This window comes from Mobula hypostoma, chromosome 7 (assembly GCF_963921235.1).
Source record: "Mobula hypostoma chromosome 7, sMobHyp1.1, whole genome shotgun sequence".
In the NCBI taxonomy this organism is placed as follows: domain Eukaryota; kingdom Metazoa; phylum Chordata; class Chondrichthyes; order Myliobatiformes; family Myliobatidae; genus Mobula; species Mobula hypostoma.
The window spans coordinates 163,773,607-163,795,804 of record NC_086103.1 but is presented as its reverse complement, the minus strand read 5'-3'; the positions used below and the strand labels follow the sequence as shown (position 1 = coordinate 163,795,804).

Sequence of the window (22,198 nt, the reverse complement as noted above, 5' to 3'; positions counted from 1 at the left end):
TATAAAAAACACCCAGTAGAATTATGACCCCTGCCTGTTTCTAACTTCCACCCACAGAGACTCAGTAGACAATCTGTCCATACCTTCCTGCTTGTCTGCAGCTGTGACACTATCTCTGATTACCAGTGCCACGCCTTCACTTCTTCTGTCTCCCTTCATGTCCTTTCTGAAACATCTAAAGCCTGGTACTCTAAATAACCATTCCTGCTCCTGAGCCATCCAAGTCTATAATGACCACAACGTCATAGCTCCAAGTATTGATCCATGCTGTAAGCTCATCCTGCTTTGTGTATGATGCTTCTTGCATTAAAATAGAAGCGTCTCAAACCATCAGTCTGAGCGCATCCCTTCTCTATCACCTGCCTATGCTCCTTCTTGCACTGTCTCCAAGCTTTCTCTATTTGTGAGCCAACAGCCCCTTCCTCTGTCTGTTAAGTTCGGTGCCCCCCCCCAAGCAATTCTAGTTTAAGCTCTCCCCAATAGCCTTAGCAAACCTCCCTGCCAGGATATTGATCCCCCTCAGATTCAAGTGCAAGCCGTCTTTTTTGTACAGGACACGCCTGCCCCGAAAAAGGTCCCAATGATCCAGAAATCTGAATCCCTACTCTCTGCTCCAATCCCTCAGCCACGCTTTTATCCTCTACCTCACTCTATTCCTGTTCTCACTGTCGTGTGGGACAGGATGTAATCCTGCGATTACTACCTTTTGAAGTCTTGCTTCTCAACTTCCTTCCTAACTCCCTGTAGTTTATTTTCAGGACCTCCTCCCTTTTCGTACCTATGTCATTGGTACCAATATGTACCACGACCTCTGGCTGTTCACCTTCCCACTTCAGGATATCGTGGACGCGATCAGAAACATCCCAGAACCTGGCACCTGTGTTTGCTGCCTTGATTTGTAAAAAGATTCTAGTGTTTCTCTGTCTCAGTTGCAGCTTTTTTGCCAACACCACCTTCCATATCCAAGGGTCTGAAACAATCTCTTCGTCTCTCCTTTCTGGGAGGCAGATTTCTACTGTATCCATTCTATTATTTGCACCTCTTTTCTCACCTCTTCCAGAACCATGCTAGGATACCCTTTCCTTGCATCTCACTCCTAGCTTTCACATTTGATGGATAATCTACCAACTCCAGCACTATTAAATGCGTATCTTCCCCTCTAATTCTAAAGGGATATTTCTTCAACAAAAGTTTGGATCGTTCCTCCAATATTCTCCTCTCTCCATTGTCTTTCCATGCAAGCACTGGGAAGGCAATAATCTTACTTTTACTTACCTGGTGAGTTCAATAATTTGCTTTTTCTTTCACTCTGGTGGAGCCTCTTGCAATGTGTAGTTATGCCTATTAGGGAGGGCAATGTTACCTGGCTAATAATTCTGCATTAAGTCCATCAGTATGGTCTTGAACTTCAGGTAACCTGATGCTTTGTATATGAATTTAGCTTGAAGATTAAGCATTTTTATGGCTATTTGGTGTTAGTACCGATTTAATGCCTAATTTAAAGATGTTAGTTCTCATAGTTTTGTGGCTATCAGCTGCTCATTTTTTAAGGTTGAATAGCTTGTATTCCTGGAGTGCCCAAATTATTGTCCATGCAATCTCCTTGAGTTTATCTTTTTTTTTGTTTCAATTTTTCTGTCACTTTTTGCTGTTAAATACCCTCTCAAATCTAGAGTTGTGTTTTACTTCTATAGTTCTTCCTGGTGCTTTTATGCCTCTACCACTGCAATTTAATCATTTGCCTTCATCTGAGCATTATACTCTGTGCACCTGTGCTCTTGAACGCTTTCTCATGTGCACTTCATTTCTCACCCGAAATGTTCATGTTACCTTCATCTTTCAGGTAGAGGAAATCGTAAAGGTGACAGAAGTACATAATATGGATATTATAGGCAATGCTACTTTGGATAACACTTCTGTTTAGATAAGTTATTCAGATGTTCAAGCGCAAAAAGCTGATCACGGCATGTTTAGCAAACACCAATGTAACTGTACTGAGTAATGTTTGAATCAGAATCAAGTTAATTATCACCAGCATGTGACGTGAAATTTGATAACTTAGCAGCATGGCAACCAGCAATTGTACAAGTTTTTACTCATCAACTATTTGAAAGTTATTTTAAAAGTTAGCTTACCACTCCTTTTTGGCCCTAATTTTCTCCATGTTGTCTGATGGGGAGGTAAGCAATATATTTTCCAGAATGTTTGAGTAGGTCATTAAGTGCTTCAGAGATCTCTTGGGTCCCTGAACCTGGGTCTTTGTACAGTTGGATCCTCGACTTCCTAACCAGAAGACCACAATATTTCTGGATTGATACTAATAATTCCTCACTGATGATCAAAACTGGCGCAACTCAGGAATGTGTGCTTAGCCCACTACTCTACTCTCTATACCCATTTCTGTATAGCTAGGCATAGTTCAAATGCCATTTATAAATTTGCTGATGCTACAGCCATTGGCAGAATCTCAAATGAAGCCAAGAGGGCGTACAGGAGCGAGACATACCAGCTAGTTGAGTGGTGTCCAGCAACAACCTTCCACTCAACATCGGTAGGACCAAAGAGCTGTTTGTGGACTTCGGAAAGGGTAAGATGAGGGATCAGAAGTAGACAGAGTGAGCAATTTGAAGTTCCTGGGTGTCAAGATCTTGGAGAATCTAACCTGTGCCCAACATATTGATGCAGTGATAAAGAATGCAAGACAACAGCTATATTTCATTAGGAGTCTGAGGAGATTTGGTTTGTCACCTAAGACACTTAAACTTCTACAGATGTACCACGGATAGTATTTTGATGGGCTGCATCATTGTCTGGTATTGGGGGGTGGGACTACTGCACAGGGTTGAAGGAAGCTCCATCTTGGGTGCTAGCCTCTGTAGTATCCAAGACATCTTTAAGGAGTGGTGCCTCAGAAAGGCAGTGTCCATCATTAACGAATCCCATCACCCAAGACATGCTCTCTTTTCATTGTTACCACCAAGAAGGACCTACAGAAGCCTGAAGGCACAAACTCAGCGATTCAGGAACAGCTGCTTCCCCTCGGCCATCCAATTCCTAAATGGACATTGGATCCGTGAACACTACCTCAGTTTTATTATTTCTGTTTTTGCACTATTTTTAGTTTAACTATTTAATAAGCATATTTATACTTTTTCCCTATATTATTATGTATTGCATTGTTCTGCTGCCATTAAGTTAACATATTTCATGACATATGCTGGTGATATTAAACCTGATTCTGATTCTTCTATAAACTTGAATGTGCTGCATGTAGTTTTCATTTACCATAAGTACCATGGCTTAGTTGTTCTGGAGCCTATTGTATCATACTAAGACATACTATTGTCTGTAAATGAATGTGGAGCTGGTGAAATCTTAGTACAGTCAATGTGTTCCTAGAGAAACCTAGGCTCTTAGGCTACGTCCACACTGCGTTGGATAATTTTGAAAATGCAGGTTTCGAGTAAAAACGACAGGCGTCCACAGTAGGCGTTTTTCAAAATATCTCTGTCCACACTAAAACAGATATTAGAGCCAAACTCTAATCAGGACTATGGCCTGTGGCGAATCATGGCGCTGAATTAAACTTGGTAATGATGTACAAATGCATGGCATCAGCATGATGAAAGTGGTGCCATTACAACTGTATTGATTACACAGCATCCCCTTGTAGGTCTTGAGGAAAAAGATTACATAAATTGGCCTACCCCAACAGGTCGGGTATCACTTCCACTAATTAAGTTCAAGAGGGGCACCACAGTAGGTAGTAGTTAGCGCCATGCTGTTACAACTCGGGGCTTGTTCCAGAGTTTGTAGCTCAATTCCAGCACTGTCTGTAAGGAGTTTGTATGTTCTCTCTGAAAAGTGTGGCTTTCCCCCAGGTAGCCTGTAGTCCAAAAACCTACTGTTTAGGAGGTTAATTGGTCATTGTATATTGTCCTATGATTACATTAGTGGGTTACTGGGCAGTGTGGCTGGTTGTTCCTGGCTGTATCATGTATAAATAAATGAAAGCTTGATCAATGGAGATAGTAACTTCATCTACACTACTCTGACTGATTTTACAACCTACAGACTCCCCTTCAATTACTTGACGACTCATGATCTCAGTATTATTGTTATTTGCACTTTACCTTTTGCACATTGGTGTTTCAGTCTTTGTTTATGTATAACTTTTCATAAAATTGTTTTTTTCCTGTAAATGTCTGTAAAAATTAATCTCGAGGTAGTATATGTAAACATATGTACTTTGATTATAAATTGATTTGAGCCTCAACCACCCCTCCAGCAGTGCATTACAGATACTTGCCACTCTAATTTTAAAGAAAAAAGTTTGACATCGCCCCTGAACCTTTGTCCACTCACCTTGAAAGGATGCTGTCTGGTATTGGCCATTGCTGCCCTGGGGAAAAGTCGGTGGCTGTCCATTATATGCCTCCTATTCCTCTATCAAGTCATCTCCAATGAAAAATGTCCTAGCTCACTCAACCTTTCCAGATAAGACGTGCATCATAAATGTAAAAATATTCTAATAATCTGACTTCCATTAGTTTTGTTTGCATTAGGCATGGAAATGTTAGTGCCATTAAAAGTGCAAGGTGGAAAACCCCATGAACATATTACTTCCAGTAATTTTCCAGAATTATTACAGCTTGATTTATTTTTTTACATTCCCAGTACTTTAAAGCAAGGATTTCTCTGTGCTCCTTGCTATAGAATACTAGTTTAAAATTTATCAGTTGCAGTGTTTTACTGAAGTCATGCAACTCTGCATGTGTGATATGCACTCAGTGGCCACTTTATTAGACCTCCTTGTTAATGCAATCATGGGGCAGCAACTCAGTGCATAAAAGCATGCCAGCATGGTCAAGAGGTTCAGTTGTTCAGACCAAACATCAGAATGGGGAATAAATATGATAACTTTGGCTGTGGAATGATTGTTGATGCCAGATGGGTGGTTAAAGTTTTTCAGATATCCTGGGATTTTCATGCACAACAGTCTCTCGAGTTCACAGAGAATGGTGTGGCAAACAAAAGGAAAAACATCCAGTAAGTAGCAGTTCAGTGGGCGAAAACGTGTTGTTGATGAGTGAATCAGAGGAGAATGGTCAGACTGGTTCAAGGTGACAGTAACTCAAATAACTATGCTTTGCAGCAGTGTTGTGCAGAAAAGCATCTCTGAATGAACAACACATTGAACCTTGAATTGGATATGCCACAGGAGCAGAAGACTACAGTACACCAGTTTCCACCCTGTATCTAATAAAGTGGCTATTGAGAGTATGTTCATGAAGATCAGTCTATAAATTTGTCACTTTAAATCCTGTGTTTATTTTTAAGTAGTTACATAGCTAATGCTATTAGAACATCTACGGCACATTATAGGCCCTTCAGCCCACAATGTTGTGCTAACCATGTAACCTACTTTAGAATTACCCTACTGTATAGTCCTCTATTTTTCTGAGCTCTATATACCTATCTAAGAGTCTCTTAAAGGACCCCATTGTATCCACCTCCACCACTGTCGCCGGCAGTGCATTTCATGTACCCAACACTGGCTGTGTGGAAAAACTTCCCCTGACATCCCCTCTGTACCTATTTCCAAACACCTTAAAACTATGCACCCTCATGTTAGTGATATAAGCCCTGGGAAAAAGTCTCTGGCTATCTGCACAATCAATGTCTCTCATCATCTTGTACACCTCTGAGGTCATCTCTCATCCTCTGTCAGTCCAACAAGGAGAAAAGGCCAAGTTCACTAAACCTATTCTCATAAGACAAGCTCTCCAATCCAGGAAATATCTTTGTAAATCTCCTTTGCACTCTTTCCATAGTATCTACATTCTTCCTGTAGTGAGGTGACCGAACTGAACACCGTACTCCAAGTGGGATCCAACCAAGGTCTTATATAGCTGTAACATTATCGCACGGGTCTTGAACTCAATCCCACTGTTGATGAATGCCAACACACCATATGCCTTCCTAACAACACTATCAATCTGCGCAACAGCTTTGAGTGTCCTAACAACACGGACCCCAGGATGTCTGATCCCTCCACGCTGCCAAGAGTCTTATTAACATTAAGACTATAATTCTGTCTTCACATTTGGCCTACCAAAATGAGCCACTTCACACTTACCTGGGTTGAACTCTATCTGCCACTTCTCAGCCCAGTTCTGCATCCTATCGATGTCCCACTATAACTACTGACAACCCTCCAAACTATCCACAACACCCCCAACCTTTGTCATCAGAAAACTTACTATTCCCCATTCTACTTCACCTAGGTCATTTATAAAAATCACAAAGAGGAGGGGTCTCAGAACAGATCCCTGTGGAACACCACTGGTCACCGACCTCCATGCAGAATATGGACCATCTACAACCACCCTTTGCCCTCTGTGGGCAAGCCAGTTCTGGATCCGCAAAGCAAGTTCTTCTTGGATCCCATGCCTCCTTTCTTTCTGAATGAGCCTTGCATGGAGAACCTTATCAAATGCCTTGCTGAAATCCATATACACTACTCCTACTGCTCTACCTTCATCAATGTGTTTTGTTACATCTTCAAAGAATTTAATCAGGCTCATCAGGCATGACCTGCCCATGAGAAAGCCATGCTGACTATTGATTACAATAAGGAACACACACAAAATGCTGGAGGAACTCAGCAGGCGAGGCAGCATCTTTTTAAAAAAAAAAGAGTATAGTCGACGTTTCGGGCTGAGGGGACTCGTAATGAAGGGTCTCAGGCTGAAACATTGACTGTACTCTTTTTCTAAAGATGCTGCCTGGGCCGCTGAGTTCTGCCATCATTTTGTGTGTGTGTGTGTGTGTGTTGCTTGGATTTTCAGTATCTGCAGATTTTTCTCTTGTTTGCAATTACAATAAGGAATCATATTTAACAGTATCAGCCAGGTGGTTGCTTAGAATGTTATGATATTTCTATTATTTTGTTTGAAATTGCAGCTACATTTTGAAGAATTAAATACAACTCAGAAGAACAAAAGAGGCATTCTTTGTTAATCCCTTAAAAAAAATTGGGACAGTCCATTAGCTATTATTTCCCGTCTACGTTTCATCGGCAAAAGACTGGCAACTAATTTAACAGCATTGAAAGCACTGCAAGTGCTAACGGGGTTAGGTGGCATGTTGAAAGACGAGTGTTTTGATTTATTATCTCAGTTCCAACAACTCCTGTTCTATAATCTGCTCTCAAATGCTGGTATTTTAATTCCAAGCAAACTTCCAGCAATTACAGCAGAACCTTGGATTGTAATGTTTGTATGCCTGTTAAAACATGGAATGGTCAAAGATTGTAGTTCGAGTGTGGTAATGTTTTTGTGCCCCCAGTGACTCTTGCAGAAGCTTGTAGGATATCATTTTGCAAATTTATTTTTCTTCTAATCATTTTTCAGATTTTCAGCAAATTTCATAAGTAATTTACTCAGGTGGGTTTATATACTTGTCTTTTTAAAAAAAGAATTGGTATCTCATTAAAATAGCCTTGTGTATTAATGTTGTTACATTATTCTGAGCTTGCTAGTTTACAATATTTTTTTTATTGCCTAGGTGTACTGCAGGGCACATGCAGAGAAAGTTGTATTGGCATGTGGAATAATTGCTTTCAGGCAAGATGAGGAAAAATTATCAGTGTAGGAACTCACCAATTGTTGCAGTTTCTATAAATTCAAATTCTGGAATTTTGAATCATTGGTAGCCTTCGAAGAAAAGACATGGACTAGATTTGAGATTGAAGACAGATAAGAAGATATCCACTACCTTCTGTGAAAAAAATCTTTGAAGGTCATTATCCAGAAGGCTGAGGAGGTATAGTTGATGGGTATATTCAATATCATAATCATTATTGTAAGATTTTTGGATATTAACAAAATCAAGTGATATGGGTTGGGGCCAGAAGGAGGTATTGGCTAAGCTTTTTGTAGTTATCGAATGACGAGCTGGTAAGGTAACATCACCACATGTGACATTATGCAATGCTTGAGTTTAGTTGGATATGGCAATTTGAATATTAATGCAAATTCATTTTTCAGCCAGATGTTGATTGTTAACTGCAGATGTTCATCCCTAATCGCTGATATGGTGCTTGTGAAGCTGGGCAAAATGTGCCGGCTATGACAGCAGTTCCATGAATATGCAACTGTTCAAACTGGAAGACTTACAGTCCACATTTTGGTTAATAGGTGTACCCAATCTTACTGGATTCATAGCAGATTACTGCACGGTACAGACCCTTCAGCCCATTACATTGTGTCGATTGTTTAACCTACTCTAAGGTCAAACTAACCCTTCCCTTTTACATGGTCTTCCATTTTACTATCATTCATGTGCTCATCTTGAGATTCAAGATTGTTTAATGTCATTCTCAGTACACAAATGTAAAGGAAAACAAAATAATTCTGGATCTGAGGCAGCTTAAAAATACAGTAAGAAACAATAAAGAACACTAATAAAAATAGTGCAATAAATACAAATACATAAGGTAGCTTGTATACATTGTATATCCACAAAGTGTGTATACGTAAGGTGACTCAAACAGAAAAAGATGTATTAGTGGTGGTGGGGGTTGTGGAGTGGTGGGTTAGTGGGTGGAGGTGTTGATCAGCTTTACTGCTTGGGGAAAGTAACTGTTTGAGTCTAGTAGTCCTGGTGTGAGTGCTCGACAACCTTCTCCCTTATAGGAGTAGGACATACAATCCAAGAGCAGTGGGTGGGATCCTTCATGATGTTACTGGCCCTTTACCAACATCTTTCTGTATATATGTCCTTGATGGTGGTTAGGCTGGTGGCAGTGATGCGCTGGGTAGTTTTGGCTACCCATTGTAGCGCCTTCCTGTCTGCCGCAGTGCAGTTTCCATACCTTTGCGCATCGGCAGAAGGAAATGAATATAGATACGCATAGTCCAGCTCTCTTCAGCCTCCTCAAAGTAGAAGCATGGGTGAGCTTTCCTGATTGTGTAGGATGTATCCTGAGATCATTAAAGGTTGCACGAGATGTGTGCTCCCAGGAGTTTGGTAGAACAGCAGTGGAAATTCCGATGTAAAGAGGGGTGTGAGTGGTGAGAGTTCTGAAGTTGGTAACCATCTAGTTTGTCTTGTTGACATTGACAAAGAGTATCTTAAATGTCTCTAAAGTATCTGCCTCTGCCACCACCCCTGGCAGGTATTCCATGCACCACCTCTTTTTAAAAAAAACTCCTCTGACATTCCTCCTGTACTTCCAATCACATTAAAATTGTACTCCCTTGTTTTAGTCATAAATTATTGAGCTAAAGAACTGCCACTTGGATCTTGTATGAGAACAGATTTAGCATAGGAAATTGCTATGGCATAGAAATTCGAAAGCAAGGGAAGATTTTTTTTGCACTACTTTAATGTTTCATTTATTTTGAAGTGTCTAAGTTTTTAAATGTTATAGAACTTAAGTTTTTTTGGTTCAATGGCTTTTAAATGTTTTTTTAAAAAAAAACTTTTTCAGTGTTCAATTTTGATGGAAGTTAGACCTCCACCTCCAGCTCTGTACCCCTGGGTACATTTCAGGAATTGCATCTTCAGTGTTTGCAGCCACGTCACCTGTAATCTTGCTTCTGACTTCTATTCTCAGCTGCTTCACATCATTGCCATGAGACATAGGAGCAGAATTAGACCAATGCTTCTCCATTCTGTTGTGGCTGATTCATTATCCCTCTCAAGTCCATTTTCCTTCCTGCCTTCTCCTCATAACCCTTGACACAATGCTTTAAATATACCCAATGACGGTTCTGCAGCCGTCCATAGCAATGAATTCCGCAGATTCATCATCCTCTGGCTAAAGAAATTCCTTCCTATTTCTGTTCTAAATGGATGTCCATCTATTCTGTGAGTGTGCTTTCTAGTCCTAGGCTCACCCACTATAGGAATCATCCACTCTGTAGGCATCTCAATATTTGATAGGTTTCAGTGAGATCCCTTATCATTCTTCTAAATTCCTGCGAGTACAGGTGCTTAGCCATCAAATGCTCATAATTAACCCTTTCATTCCCAGAATCATTCTTGTGAACCTCCTTTAGACCCTCTTCAATGCCTGCATATCTTTTCTCAGATAGGCTCAAAACGGCTCACAGGGCACCGTGTGGTTTGTCTAAAGCCTCAGCATCACCTTCTTGCTCTCATATTCTAGACCTCCCAAATGAATGCTAACATTGCATTTGACTTCCTTACCACTGACTTAACCTGCAAGTTTTTTTATTTAGAGATGCAGTTCAAAGTAGGCCCTTCCAGTCCTTTGAACCACACTGCCCTGCAACCGCCCCCCCAACAATCCCGATTTAACCCTAACCGCTCTGAGACATCCTGGACCCACAACACCTGGGAGGAAATGTACCACCTGGGCTTCTCTTTCACAGCCACAGAACCTGCTGTCCGTTCCTCCTAACTATCGAGTTTCCTAACGCTATCGTTCCGCCTGACCTTACCCTTCCCTGCAGGTAAATATGAGCATGTAGTTACTTTAACGACCGACTCAGTCCTGCGGGACCCAGCACTTAGTTCTCCACTATTCAAATTTACATATTATTTAATTATTTATGGTTTTATATTGCTATATTTATACTCTATTCTTGGTTGGTGCAGCTGTAAGGAAACCCAATTTCCCTCGGGATCAATAAAGTATGACTATGACTATTCCAGACTTTGTACAGTATTCCAGCAGCAATGGATGTGGCTGTCCGTTATTTTGTGTGCTACTTGTTGTTAGAAAGAATGCTGTAATGTTCAGAATAGCCAGTAAACATTTGATAATGCTCTTCATTATGAAGAACTATCTTCACAGGCTGTACATTGACAAAAAGAATAATGAATGGTCACATTTATTAAGTTATCATACAGTGTAGGGCTGATGCATGAAGTGAATTGTCTTGCCAGTGTCAACAATGGCTCAGTTGATAGCAGCTTTTCCCTCTGAAATATGAGGCAGTGGATTTATGTATCTTAAGATTTGAGCACAAAGATTCGGACTGCCACTCCAATATAGCATTTATGCAAAATGTTCATTGGCCTTATTAGGATTTCCCAAAGCCACCTTACTTCTGAAGTCTAGTCACTGTTGTAATGGTTCCTGTAGCTAATTTATATAACAGGAAACTACTACAAAAACTCCCATGGGCAGTAATATGATGTTGATTTGCTTTGAGTGAGACATTAAACATACCAGGACATCGTGAACAAATCCCTTTCTGCTTCTTGCATACCTTCCTCTTCCACTCGCCTAATCCTTTCCACCTTCCTTCTCCTCAAAAGCCTGCCCCAGTCAAGCCAATTATATCTCTCCACAGTAATTTATACACAGTGCCCCAAGTGGTAATGTGATAACTAGATAATATTGAGCAAAATCGGCAGACAGTGTGACTTACTGGCATCTTGTTTTCATTTGAGTAACTTCTGTTTGGGGAATGGGAAGCTTTTTTTATATTTATTTTCAGTCAAATTATCTTTAGCATCAGGAAACATGAAATTGCAGAAGATGGTTTTGTTGAATGTTTTGGAGAAGGTGATATTATTGGGTCATCAGATCACTTTTTATGTTACGTAATACATTTTTGGAAACATTTTGTGTATATGACTTTATCGGTATGTCAATTTTTTATTAAATCGTGTGTCATTTAATTTGGTTGTTCATTAGTCGTTTTCTGACATTGATTATCCACCGTGTCATGTTGCTCAACTCAATTTATTGGAACGTGCAAAGCACCTTGACGCAAATGGATCCAGAGTAGTCTATTTCTCTGACACCCCTATCCTAATTCTTTTACTCCTAATGACAACAATTAGGATCTCATCTTTAAATCCTTTTTTGCTTTGATATTGGAACTAATTAGCTGCTTCCCTTACAACTGGCTGTTTCAAAACTAATCCTTTTGAGATTGTTATCTGGGAGTCACCCAGGTATTCGGTTGCTGAAATGTGGGCATTATAAAACGAGTATTTCTAGCTTTAATAGCTTCACTTTCATTGTGTGATTTCTACTTAACAACCTGTAAAATCCAGGGCTTTTACAATTTGGCAGTTTGACAGAGGTTCATTGTACATAGACTATTTCTCAAGGGTTTAAGGTAACTGGATCCATCCTGTTTTTGTTCAAAGAATGTATTCTAGTAAGAGTTTTCTGTTTTGTTCCACCTACTGCTCTAAGGTTTGGAGCTGCATTCATCTATATAATGTCTTTTTGAGAAGTTAATTTATTGCAAAATGTTTTCTTGATGTGATCTAATTTCAATATTATTTGGTATATATGAGGATTGCTTGTTTTGAGGTTCCGGTCAAGCTAGACTATGGATATTGTGTCCTAGCTGTCTAGATACACAAGCTAGGACACTACGATGTGGAGAGCAAGTTGTTGTTACCCATGTAGCAAGCTCCCCCTCGCCACACATCTGAACCCAAAGGAATGGCAGAGACTGATCCACTTCAACTCTGCTTCCCATTCCCATACGGATATGTCCATACATGGCATCCTGTACTGCCATGATGAGTCTAAACTCAGGTTGGAGGAGCAACACCTCAGATACCATCTAGGTAGTCTCCAGCCCCTTGGTATGAACATAGAATTCTCCAACTTCCGGTAATTCCTTCCCCTTCCCTTCCCCTATCCCTATTTCACTCTGCCCCCTCCCCCAGCTGCCTATCACCTCCCTCATAGTTCCACCTCCTTCTACTACCCATTGTGTTTTCCCCTATTCCTTCTTCACCTTTCCTGCCTATCACCTCCCTGCTTCCCCTCCCCCACCCCTTTATCTTTCCCCTTACTGGTTTTTCACCTGGAACCTACCAGCCTTCTCCTTCCCACCCTGCCCCCACCTTCTTTATAGGGCCTCTGCCCCTTCCCCCTACAGTCCTGACGAAGGGTTCCGGCCCTAAATGTTGACTGATAGTTTCCACAGATGCTGCCCGACCTGCTGAGTTCCTCCAGCGTGTTGTGAGTGGTGCTTTGACCCCAGCATCTGCAGAGTATTTTGTGTTTAGAGACTGGTAGAATTTGGCATCAGCAGTGTCACAGGAGTTGCCAGTATGTGTTGACCTCAATGTAGGGCTGCCTTGGGGACCCCAGCTCCAGATTATTCCCTCTAGGTTTACTCTTGAAGCCTTCCCCATGAGTAGGTATAGCTGCATGGCAGTAGAGGTTTGAGATCTGAGTTTTCCCTCTAGATGAGCTGCCAACCATGACTGATGGGCCCCGTCTGCCCGAAGCAACTGTTTTCAGGATGCCAGTAACCCACCTTCGCCTCTTCTGTCAGTAGAAACTGTTCCGCCAGGTTTGGTAGCCAAGTCACACATGAAGGCCAGGAGCTGGACTTGGTTGTCAGAGGCTATTTGAGGCGCACACCATTGGGAGTATTTAATAGGCAGTGAGAGCTAATCCCCACTGCACACTCAGCTATAAGTAACAACCTTAAGGCTTGTTTTACTGTTGTCCTTTAGTTTGTATACTACTTGTAAGTGTAATTATTTGACATGCAGCATTGCAGAGTAAGACAGGTAAAAGCACAGGCTATTGAACAGTTCCCTAGTATGGAAAGATGGATTCTTGATCTTAAAATCTATCCCGTTGTTCCATAGCACAGTAAGGATAGGCAGCATGACTATGTGGCCAGATCTTACTCTAACTCTATCTACAAGTTTACAGATACCACCATAGTGGGCCATATCACAAATCAGACTATAGGAAGTAGATGAAGGCTTTGTGAAATGTTATGACAGCATCCGTGCTCTCAATATCAACAAAACAAAAGAGTTGATCATTCCTTTAAGGAAGGGGAGGGCAGTGCACATACTCCTGTTTGCATCAACAGTGAGGTTGAGAGGGTTGAGCTTCAAGTCTAATGTTGTTGATATTATCAGTAGCGTAGCCTATCCTGGCCCAACTAAGTTGACTCCTTGGCTAAGAAAGTTCACCAACACCTTTATTTCCACAGGGAGCTAAAGAAATTTGGCATGTCCCCGTTGACCCTTGCCAATTTTTATTGATGCCTCATAGAAAGCATCCTATCTGGGTGTATCATGGCTTGGTACAGGAGCTGTTCTACATGTGATCACAAGAAATAGCTCTGGAAACAAGGCTCCCCAGTACCATAAAATGAGCTTTTGACTTCACAATCTACCTCGTTATGATCTTCCACCTTATTGTTTGACTCAACAGCTACAGAGAAAGTGCGGTTACATTTTATACTGCATTGTTATTGCTTAACCTCATACTACTTCAGTACACTGTATAATGATTTGACCTGTATGAACAAAATGCAACACTCTTTTCACTGTAGCTTGGTACATCTTGCAATAATATGCCAGTTCCACCATGAAATTTCACAATTGCTTTGCAGTCAACTTCCTGAGGCATTTGGAGGAAAGCAAAATGCTGAGGAAGGGAAGTATTGAGGTAACTGAAGCTGTATGGTGTTGTTAGGTTTTGCTATGGAGTTATTTTTCATTAGAGCCAACGTGTCAAACTTTTTCACCAATGAACTGAGGTATCTACACTAGGTGGTCAATTCCTGTGCTACTAAAGTGACCACTGAGAGTATGTTTGCAGTCTGTGGCTGTAGCCCATCCACTTCAAGGTTCAATATGCTGTGTGTTCAGAGATGCTGTTGTACACTACTGTTGTAATATGTAATTATTTGAGTTACTGTCACCTTCCTGACAGCTTGAACCAGTCTGGCTGCTCACTTTTTTTTTGTTTTTCACACCATTCTCTGTGAACTCTAGAGACTGCGTGAAAATCCCAGGAGATCAGCAGTTCCCTTGTCTGGCACCAACAATCATTCCACTGTCAAAATCACTTGGATCACATTTCTTCCCCATTCTGATGATTGGTTTGAACAACAACTGAACTTCTTGACTATGGCTGTGTCTACACTACGTCGGATAATTTTGAAAATGCCGGTTTCGAGTAAAAACGATAGGCGTCCACACTAAGCGTTTTTCAAAATATCTCTGTCCACATTAGACAAATATTTGGGCGAATCTCCTCCTACTGGGCATGCGCAGGACACACAGAAAACAAGCAAAGAGGAAACGATATACTTGGTGTGCGTTTGTCCAGTTACAGAGTAGAAAAACTTAAAAGGAATTGCTGTTGGCTCTCGCGCAGGAGGACTTAAAACTAAAAAAAACAAATACTGGAGTGTATGGAGGCAACCGACAGGGAGTTCATGGACAGTGTGACCCAGCTGACGACGAACATTGAAAAATTGACTAACTCTGTTGCGTTAATAAAGCACCTTGTTAAATGTATAAAACATGTCTGCATCAGTGTTATCTTGTATTTCCATACAATGTTACATTAGGCTGTTACACATCTATTGCCAGAGAAGTACTTGCATAAATAGGTAAAGCACCTTCATACTAGCAAGGACAGAAAACAGGGCAAAGTGAGTATACTTATTTATTCAGTAAGCTATGGGTCAAAGTATTTGGTGAATATATTTCTAACTCTTCTGGCTTCAGTCTCGTTGCTGTCTGTTCTGAAATTGTTAGATCAAAACGAAGAGAAAAGGCTTCATTTTCAAAATTATCCAGCGTAGTGTGGACGTAGCCTAAGTCTACATGCTTTTATGCATTGAGTTGCTGCTGCGTGAATGGTTGATTAGATATTTGCATTAACAAGCAGGTTTGCAGATGTCTAATAAAGAGGCCACTGAGTGTATATACAATTGAATCACTGAAACGGAAGGTGTATTTTATGGAGCTGACCAGGCAAAGGTTGTAGAAGTAACGAGACATTGATAAAGCAGGGTGAAAATTATGAATACATCATGTTAAGCAATGAAGCCTCTCAAGGTACAGGATTGAAACAGAAGTAAATTGATGTTTGTGTTCTTGGGGTTCTTAACGAGTTGATTTGAACAACCTGGTGAATCCAAAGGCAAGGTCGAGGTAAGGGTACTGTTGAGATGTAGAAAAATAAGAGAAACTTGTGTTGCATGAACTGAAAATATGACAGATTTTGTTCCTGAGTCAGCATTTTGGAAAGAACCCAGATATGAGAAAAGCTAGAGTTTTTGACAGGGATGACAAAATGGTGTCGAGCACAGTGGTGTTAGAGAATGTGGCTTTTTACAAGTGGATTTGTATTGCTTTTTTATAACCAGATTCTGGACAAAGTAGAATTGTTTTTGTGATGAAATAAGACATTAATTTAAAGTAGGAAGTGTTTTACAATCTGGCAAAAGGCCATGGAAAAACTTGATGTAAGAAACAAAGTAAGAATAAACTAGCAAGAAATAGTTAGTCAGGTTATTTAACAGAGACAAATGTTATGAAATTTGTTGCGGAGGCAGTACGCTGTGTTACCTAACAAGTACTATTAATTATTGAAAATGTTTTTAAAAAACAGTGTAAAAGAGTAAAATAGTGCATTAGGTTTCATGAGTTCATGGATTGTCCAGAAATCAGATGGAGGGTAGAAGCTGTTCCTAAAACATTGACTGCGTCTTCAGGCTTTTAGGATCTCCTTGGTGGTAGTAATGAGAAGAAGGTGGGTCCTGAACGGTGAGGTTCCTTCATGATGGATGCTGCTGCCTTGAGGTATCTCCTTTTTAAGGTGTCAGAATTCTGTGGTGAGGCCAGTGACCATAATGGAGCTGAGTCTATGATCTTTGAACCAGTGCATTGGTGCCTCTGTACCAGAGGTTGATGCAACAAGTCAGAATGCCTTCCACAGTATATCAGTAGAAATTTCCTAAAGCCTTTGGTGACATACCAAATTTCCTCAAACTCCTAATGAAATATAGCAGTTGGTGTACCATTTTTGTAATTGCATCAATATGTTGGGCACAAGATAGATCATCAGAGATGTTGGCACTCAGGAACTTGAAGTTGTTCACCCTTTTCACTGCAGTCTCCTCAGTGAGAATTACTGTGTGCTCCTAATTTTCCTTTTGGCAATCAGTTCCTTTGTCTTACTGACATTGAGTGCAAGGTTGTTATTGCAACATCACTCAATCAGCTATTCTACCTCATTCCTGTACAATACCTTGTCAGTATCTGAAATTCTGGCAATAGTTATGTTATCGGTGAATTTATGGTTAGTGCTTGAGCTGTGCCTAATAACAGTCACGATTGTAGAGTGAATATAAACTTTGCAAGCATGGGGAAATCACACTAAAACCCACCAAGTCCCTTTATCAGAAGGTTAACTAGGCAATTCTTGGTTTAAAGAGGTAATTGCAGAAAAAGACTATTCATAGTAACACACATAAAATGCTGGAGGAACTCAGTAGGTCAGGCAGCATCTGTGGAGAGAAATAAACAGTCATTTCAGGCTGAGACCCTTAGATACTGCCTGACTTACAGAGTTTCTCCAGAGTTTTGTGTGTGTTGCTCTGGATTTCCAACATTTGCAGAATCTCTTGTTTATCACTTAAGGTGGATGGAAGTTTAGCAGAGATATCAAGTAGGTGTTTACAGTGATAAATGCTTGAACACATTAGGTGTGTTGTAGAGGCTGATATAATAGAGCCATTTAAGGGACTGTTACATAATCTGCCCCATAGATATTAGAAAAATGGAGAGTTATAGACTATGAGGGAAGGGTAAGATTGATTGTGGAGGAGGTTTATGTGGGTTGGTACAACGTTGTGGCTGAAGGGCCTGTTCTGTGGTCTTCTAGAATAGTGAATAGGCTTGAGAGGCATGATGAGTTGTTGCTTTGAACCATAGGATGTTCATTGAATTCTATAGGGTTTTATTACCTGGTAGAAATTTGCTGTAGAAAGAAATGCATTTCAGTCCATAGACTGTATACAGTTTCTTTCCCCACTCTGTGCAGGCAGCCTTTGAGCTGCTGTGCTCCATGGAATATCTGTTTTGCAGACACCTTTCTAACTTCCAACTCTACTGTTAATCATTTGTCTGAGAACGTATAATCAACTAGATTAAAGGTTCTGTCCTGAATTCCATTGCTCTGTAGGATGCATGTAGCTTCATCTGGAGCTATGTCAATAGATTGATTTCTAATTAGTCTAAATTTGTTTCTAAAGATCTTAATTTTGAGAAGCGAACCAAGTATTGACAAGATCTAAAATGTGCATTAATGCCAGGCGAATCCATTTTTTTTTATATAACCTACCCTTGGGCAGAATGGAGAGTGGGAATGAATGCGTATTTAGATTTCTCCTTTAGTTTCCACATAGATGCTGATAGATGAAAATGTGAATTGGTAATTGGTTTATTATTACATGTACCTACAGTGAAAGCTTGTGAACCCTGTAGAATTTTCTCAATTTCTGCATAAATATGACCTAAAATGTGAACATATCTTCACAAAAATTCCTAAAATTAGATAGAGAACCCAATTAAATAAATAGCACCAAAATTATACTTTTATTTATTGAGAAAAATGATCCAATATTTGTTTGGAAAAATGTATGTGAACTGCTAGGGTAATGCCTTCGACAAAAGCTATTTGGTGTCCCCATCAATGAGATGAGATTGGAGGTGTGGGTTGCAGGGGTGTCCAGCACTATAAAAAAGACACACAAAGTCGGGTTACTGACAGAGCCTACTCTTCTCAAGAAAGATCTGTTTATGGGCATCGTGCCTCGACCAAAGCAGCTTTCAAAGGATCTTAGAAGAAAAATTGTAGAGATCCATGAAGCTGGAGGTGGCTACGCAAAGCATTTCTTAAACTCTTGAGTGTTCATCAGTTCACAGTAGGATAAATTGTCTACAAATGGATGAAACTACTGTTGCTACTCTTACCCAGGAGTGGGCATCCTATAAAGATCACACCAAGAGCACAGCATGCAATACTGAAGGAGGTGAAAACGAACTCAAGGGTAATAGAAAAAGACCTGCAGAAATCTGTAGAACTTGCTGAAGTCTTTGTTCATGTGTCCACTGTAAGAAAAACACTGAACAAGAATGACGTTCAGGGAAGGATGCCACAAAGGATACCACTGCTCTCCAAAAAAAAAAGTTGCTGCATGTTTCAAAAGACCACTTGGATGTTCCAAATATTTCTGGGCAATGTTCTGTGGACAGTTGAGACAAAAGTTGAACTCTTTGGCAAAAAATGCACATTGCTATGTTTGGAGGAAAAGGGACACTGCACACCAAAACCAAAATTTCATTCCAACTGTGAAGCACCGTGGAAGGAGCATCATGGTTTGGGTCTACTTTGCTGCCTCCAGGCCTGGATAGCTTGCAATTGTTGAGGGAACAATAAATTCAAAATTACATCAAGACATTTTACAGGAGATGTCAGGGAAGCTTAATAGAAGTTGGATAATGCAACAAGACAATGATCTAAAAGGCTAGATTAAATCAACAACAGAATCGTTGAAAAAGAAGAAAATTCATATTTTGGCTGTCAAAATCCTGACCTTAATCTTATAGAAATGTTGTGGAGGGACCTGAAGCAAGTAGTTCATGCAAGGAAGCCCACCAACATACCAGAGTTGAAGCAGTTTTGTAAGGAGGAATGGCGTAAAATTCCTCCAAGCCAATGTGTAGGACTGATCAACAGTTACCGGAAATGTTTGGCTGAAATTATTGCTGTACAAGGGGGTCACACCAGTTACTGAAAGCAAAGGTTCACATACCTTTCCAACAAATACATGTAATATTGGAACATTTTTCTCAATAAATAAATGAACAAGTATAATGTTTTTTGTGTTGTTTATTTAATTGGGTTCTCTTTATCTAACTTAAGGACTTGTGTGAAGACCTGATCACAATTTAGGTCTTATTTCTGCAGAAATAGAGAAAATTCTACAAACTTTCACAAGTTCACAAACTTTCTAGCACCACTGTTGCTAGCAGAAACAATTTTATTTGCATGCCATTCAGATAGACTGTTCTATACAGGAGCACATTGCAGTAGTACAAAAGAGGGAAAACCTTATGGACAGCAATAAATTTAGTAAATCGATACATTACTTTTAAGGGTAATTGTACTTTTTCAAACAGAACATTTGTGGTATTTAAAAGAACTTTAAGTTAAGTATTAATCAATTTTTGTGGAAATTAATTTAGTTGGAATTTACTACAATTGTCACTAATTTTAACCAAATTGTCACCAGTATTTGGTTTAACCAGTAAGAAATTACCCAAAGAGAATTTAATTTAAGCTCCTTTTTTATGTTTGCAAATTAACAACTGTGGAGTGAGCAAGATATTTTACGGAGTAGCTATTTTTTTCCCCTCTTTGAATATATAATTGTAGCAAGAGTTAATTTTTGCTGTTGGAAAGGTTAATTGAGTAACCCTGGTTGTAGGTTATTGTGACAAAATCTGATGCAATGAGTCTTTGCTGACATTAGCAGCCAATCCAGAATGTAAATGAGCAGATCTTGATGTCAGAAATTGGACTGTATTATGTCCAGACTGACCTTCGTTACCTCAGTGCAGTTGTTTTACAGCTACGTCAATAGACTTTGCCCTGCTGTCCATCTCCTATAAATTCTTGTGCAATATGTATTGCTAATCAAGTATTTAATATAAACATGGTTTAGTGAGACCCTTAAATTACAAATGTCATCTATTATGACATCATTTGATGTAACAGCTCTAACAGACTTCAAGCATGGGCAGGCATGATGAGCAACAGGCATACCATGTACCAGTCTGGGAAATGATTCTAGATTATTGTGATATCATCTTGGCAACTTGTAGCTTGGCATCTGGTATTGGTTTGTAGTGTTTCATACCAAATGTACGGGAATGAAAAAAATACTGATAGTTCTTCTTCTCTTTCCAGCATTTATCCAACCAGAAAACATAATTGAAATACTACACTTTGGTGAAGGAGGCTTATTACAGGTATGTGATTACATAGTTTTGCTATGTAAATGTATAAATTTTACCCAAGTGAGATAAATTGCAAAATGTACTTGTTTTGTCCAATAATGAAAAATAATTTTAAGTTCTTTGCATTGTACCACATCCTTTGAAGATTGTGATTCTCAATTCCAGAAGGATATACATGCTTAGATATTTAGAATATCCGAGGTTAGGACCGATAGGTTTTTGATTACAATTAAAATATATTGTTCTATTGAAAAAATTGGGTAAATGTTCACCTCACCTGTGAATAGCAGAGCAAGACAAGAAGCAGTGTGATCTATAACTGTTCTGTTTCTAATTAAAATTTAGTAATGGAGGAGTTAATTTTCATTGCTTAAAAATACTTGCTGCATTTATGAAATCTGCATATCTGTTTCTGAGATCTCTATAACCTGAAAGTGTTGCTGGTCGGAAATAAACAAACAGCTGTAATGGGAGATCAAGGAGGCACGGGAAAAGTGGCTGCCATTCTACCTCACTGACTGAGTGAATCTGCTCAGCTCTACCCAGCACTCGATTGTTGGGGATGATGGGGAAAATTAAGGGAAGAAGTCACATGGAAATGCCCAATTCCTACCTGGCAGATGCTGTCTGCAACACTGGCAAATCCATCTTTGTTTATTCTGCTAGTTTCTCAGACACTTATTTATATGTTCATTGATCAAGCATTCATAACCTGAGGGCAATCTGTAATCCCAGTCGTAATCAAAATACAAGGGGGAATATACCTCATGATTTGGCTGTTGTTCCAGTGATATTACTCATTTTAGTATTTTCTCATTAACTTAAAGGAGATGCTTGTCATTGACAAGGCCAGCATTTAATAGTTATTCCTAATTTTCATTGCAATAGCTTTTTGAAGTGCTGCAATTATTGCACTGAACATACTCCTTTGGGTAATAAATTACAAAAATTGGAAGCATGACAGTTTAGTAATCTATTTACAAAATTGGGATGGTGTGAACTGAAGGAGAAGTTTGCAGATAACATTGTACCCATGTGATTACATCATGGTCCTGGCTTTTGAGTTTAAAATGCACTTTAATAGTATTTGAAAATATTTGGCCTTTTCTGATGGTGAGAAGGGAAGGCATGTTGGCCAAGAAACGTTATAAATTTTATTCTCTGTTCTAGTAACCTTGGCTCATCAGTAATGAATGAAAATACTGTTACTGTGCAAGCTTGAAATATTGCTCCCTATTATATCTGTTTTAGATGCACTGTGAATAGAATCATGATCACCAAGATGGAAGTTAAAGAACACTAGATTCACTTACAATGAAAGTTGATTTCAATAGGTGTTACAATAGACCCCAATTCCCATGTTTTATATTGAGGTTGTAATGTATTTAATTTTAAT

General features: G+C 39.6%; 1 protein-coding gene across 2 annotated transcripts in view; it reads left to right on the top strand.

Moving 5' to 3' along the window:
- tmem131 (transmembrane protein 131) overlaps positions 1-22,198 on the top strand; it is a 191,722-nt gene that overhangs the window by 19,134 nt on the left and 150,390 nt on the right. For both annotated transcript variants that reach the window (XM_063054492.1, XM_063054491.1), the window contains exon 2: positions 20,753-20,814. In XM_063054492.1, coding sequence (XP_062910562.1) covers positions 20,753-20,814 — 62 coding nt within the window. The remainder of the gene's footprint in view (positions 1-20,752; positions 20,815-22,198) is intronic.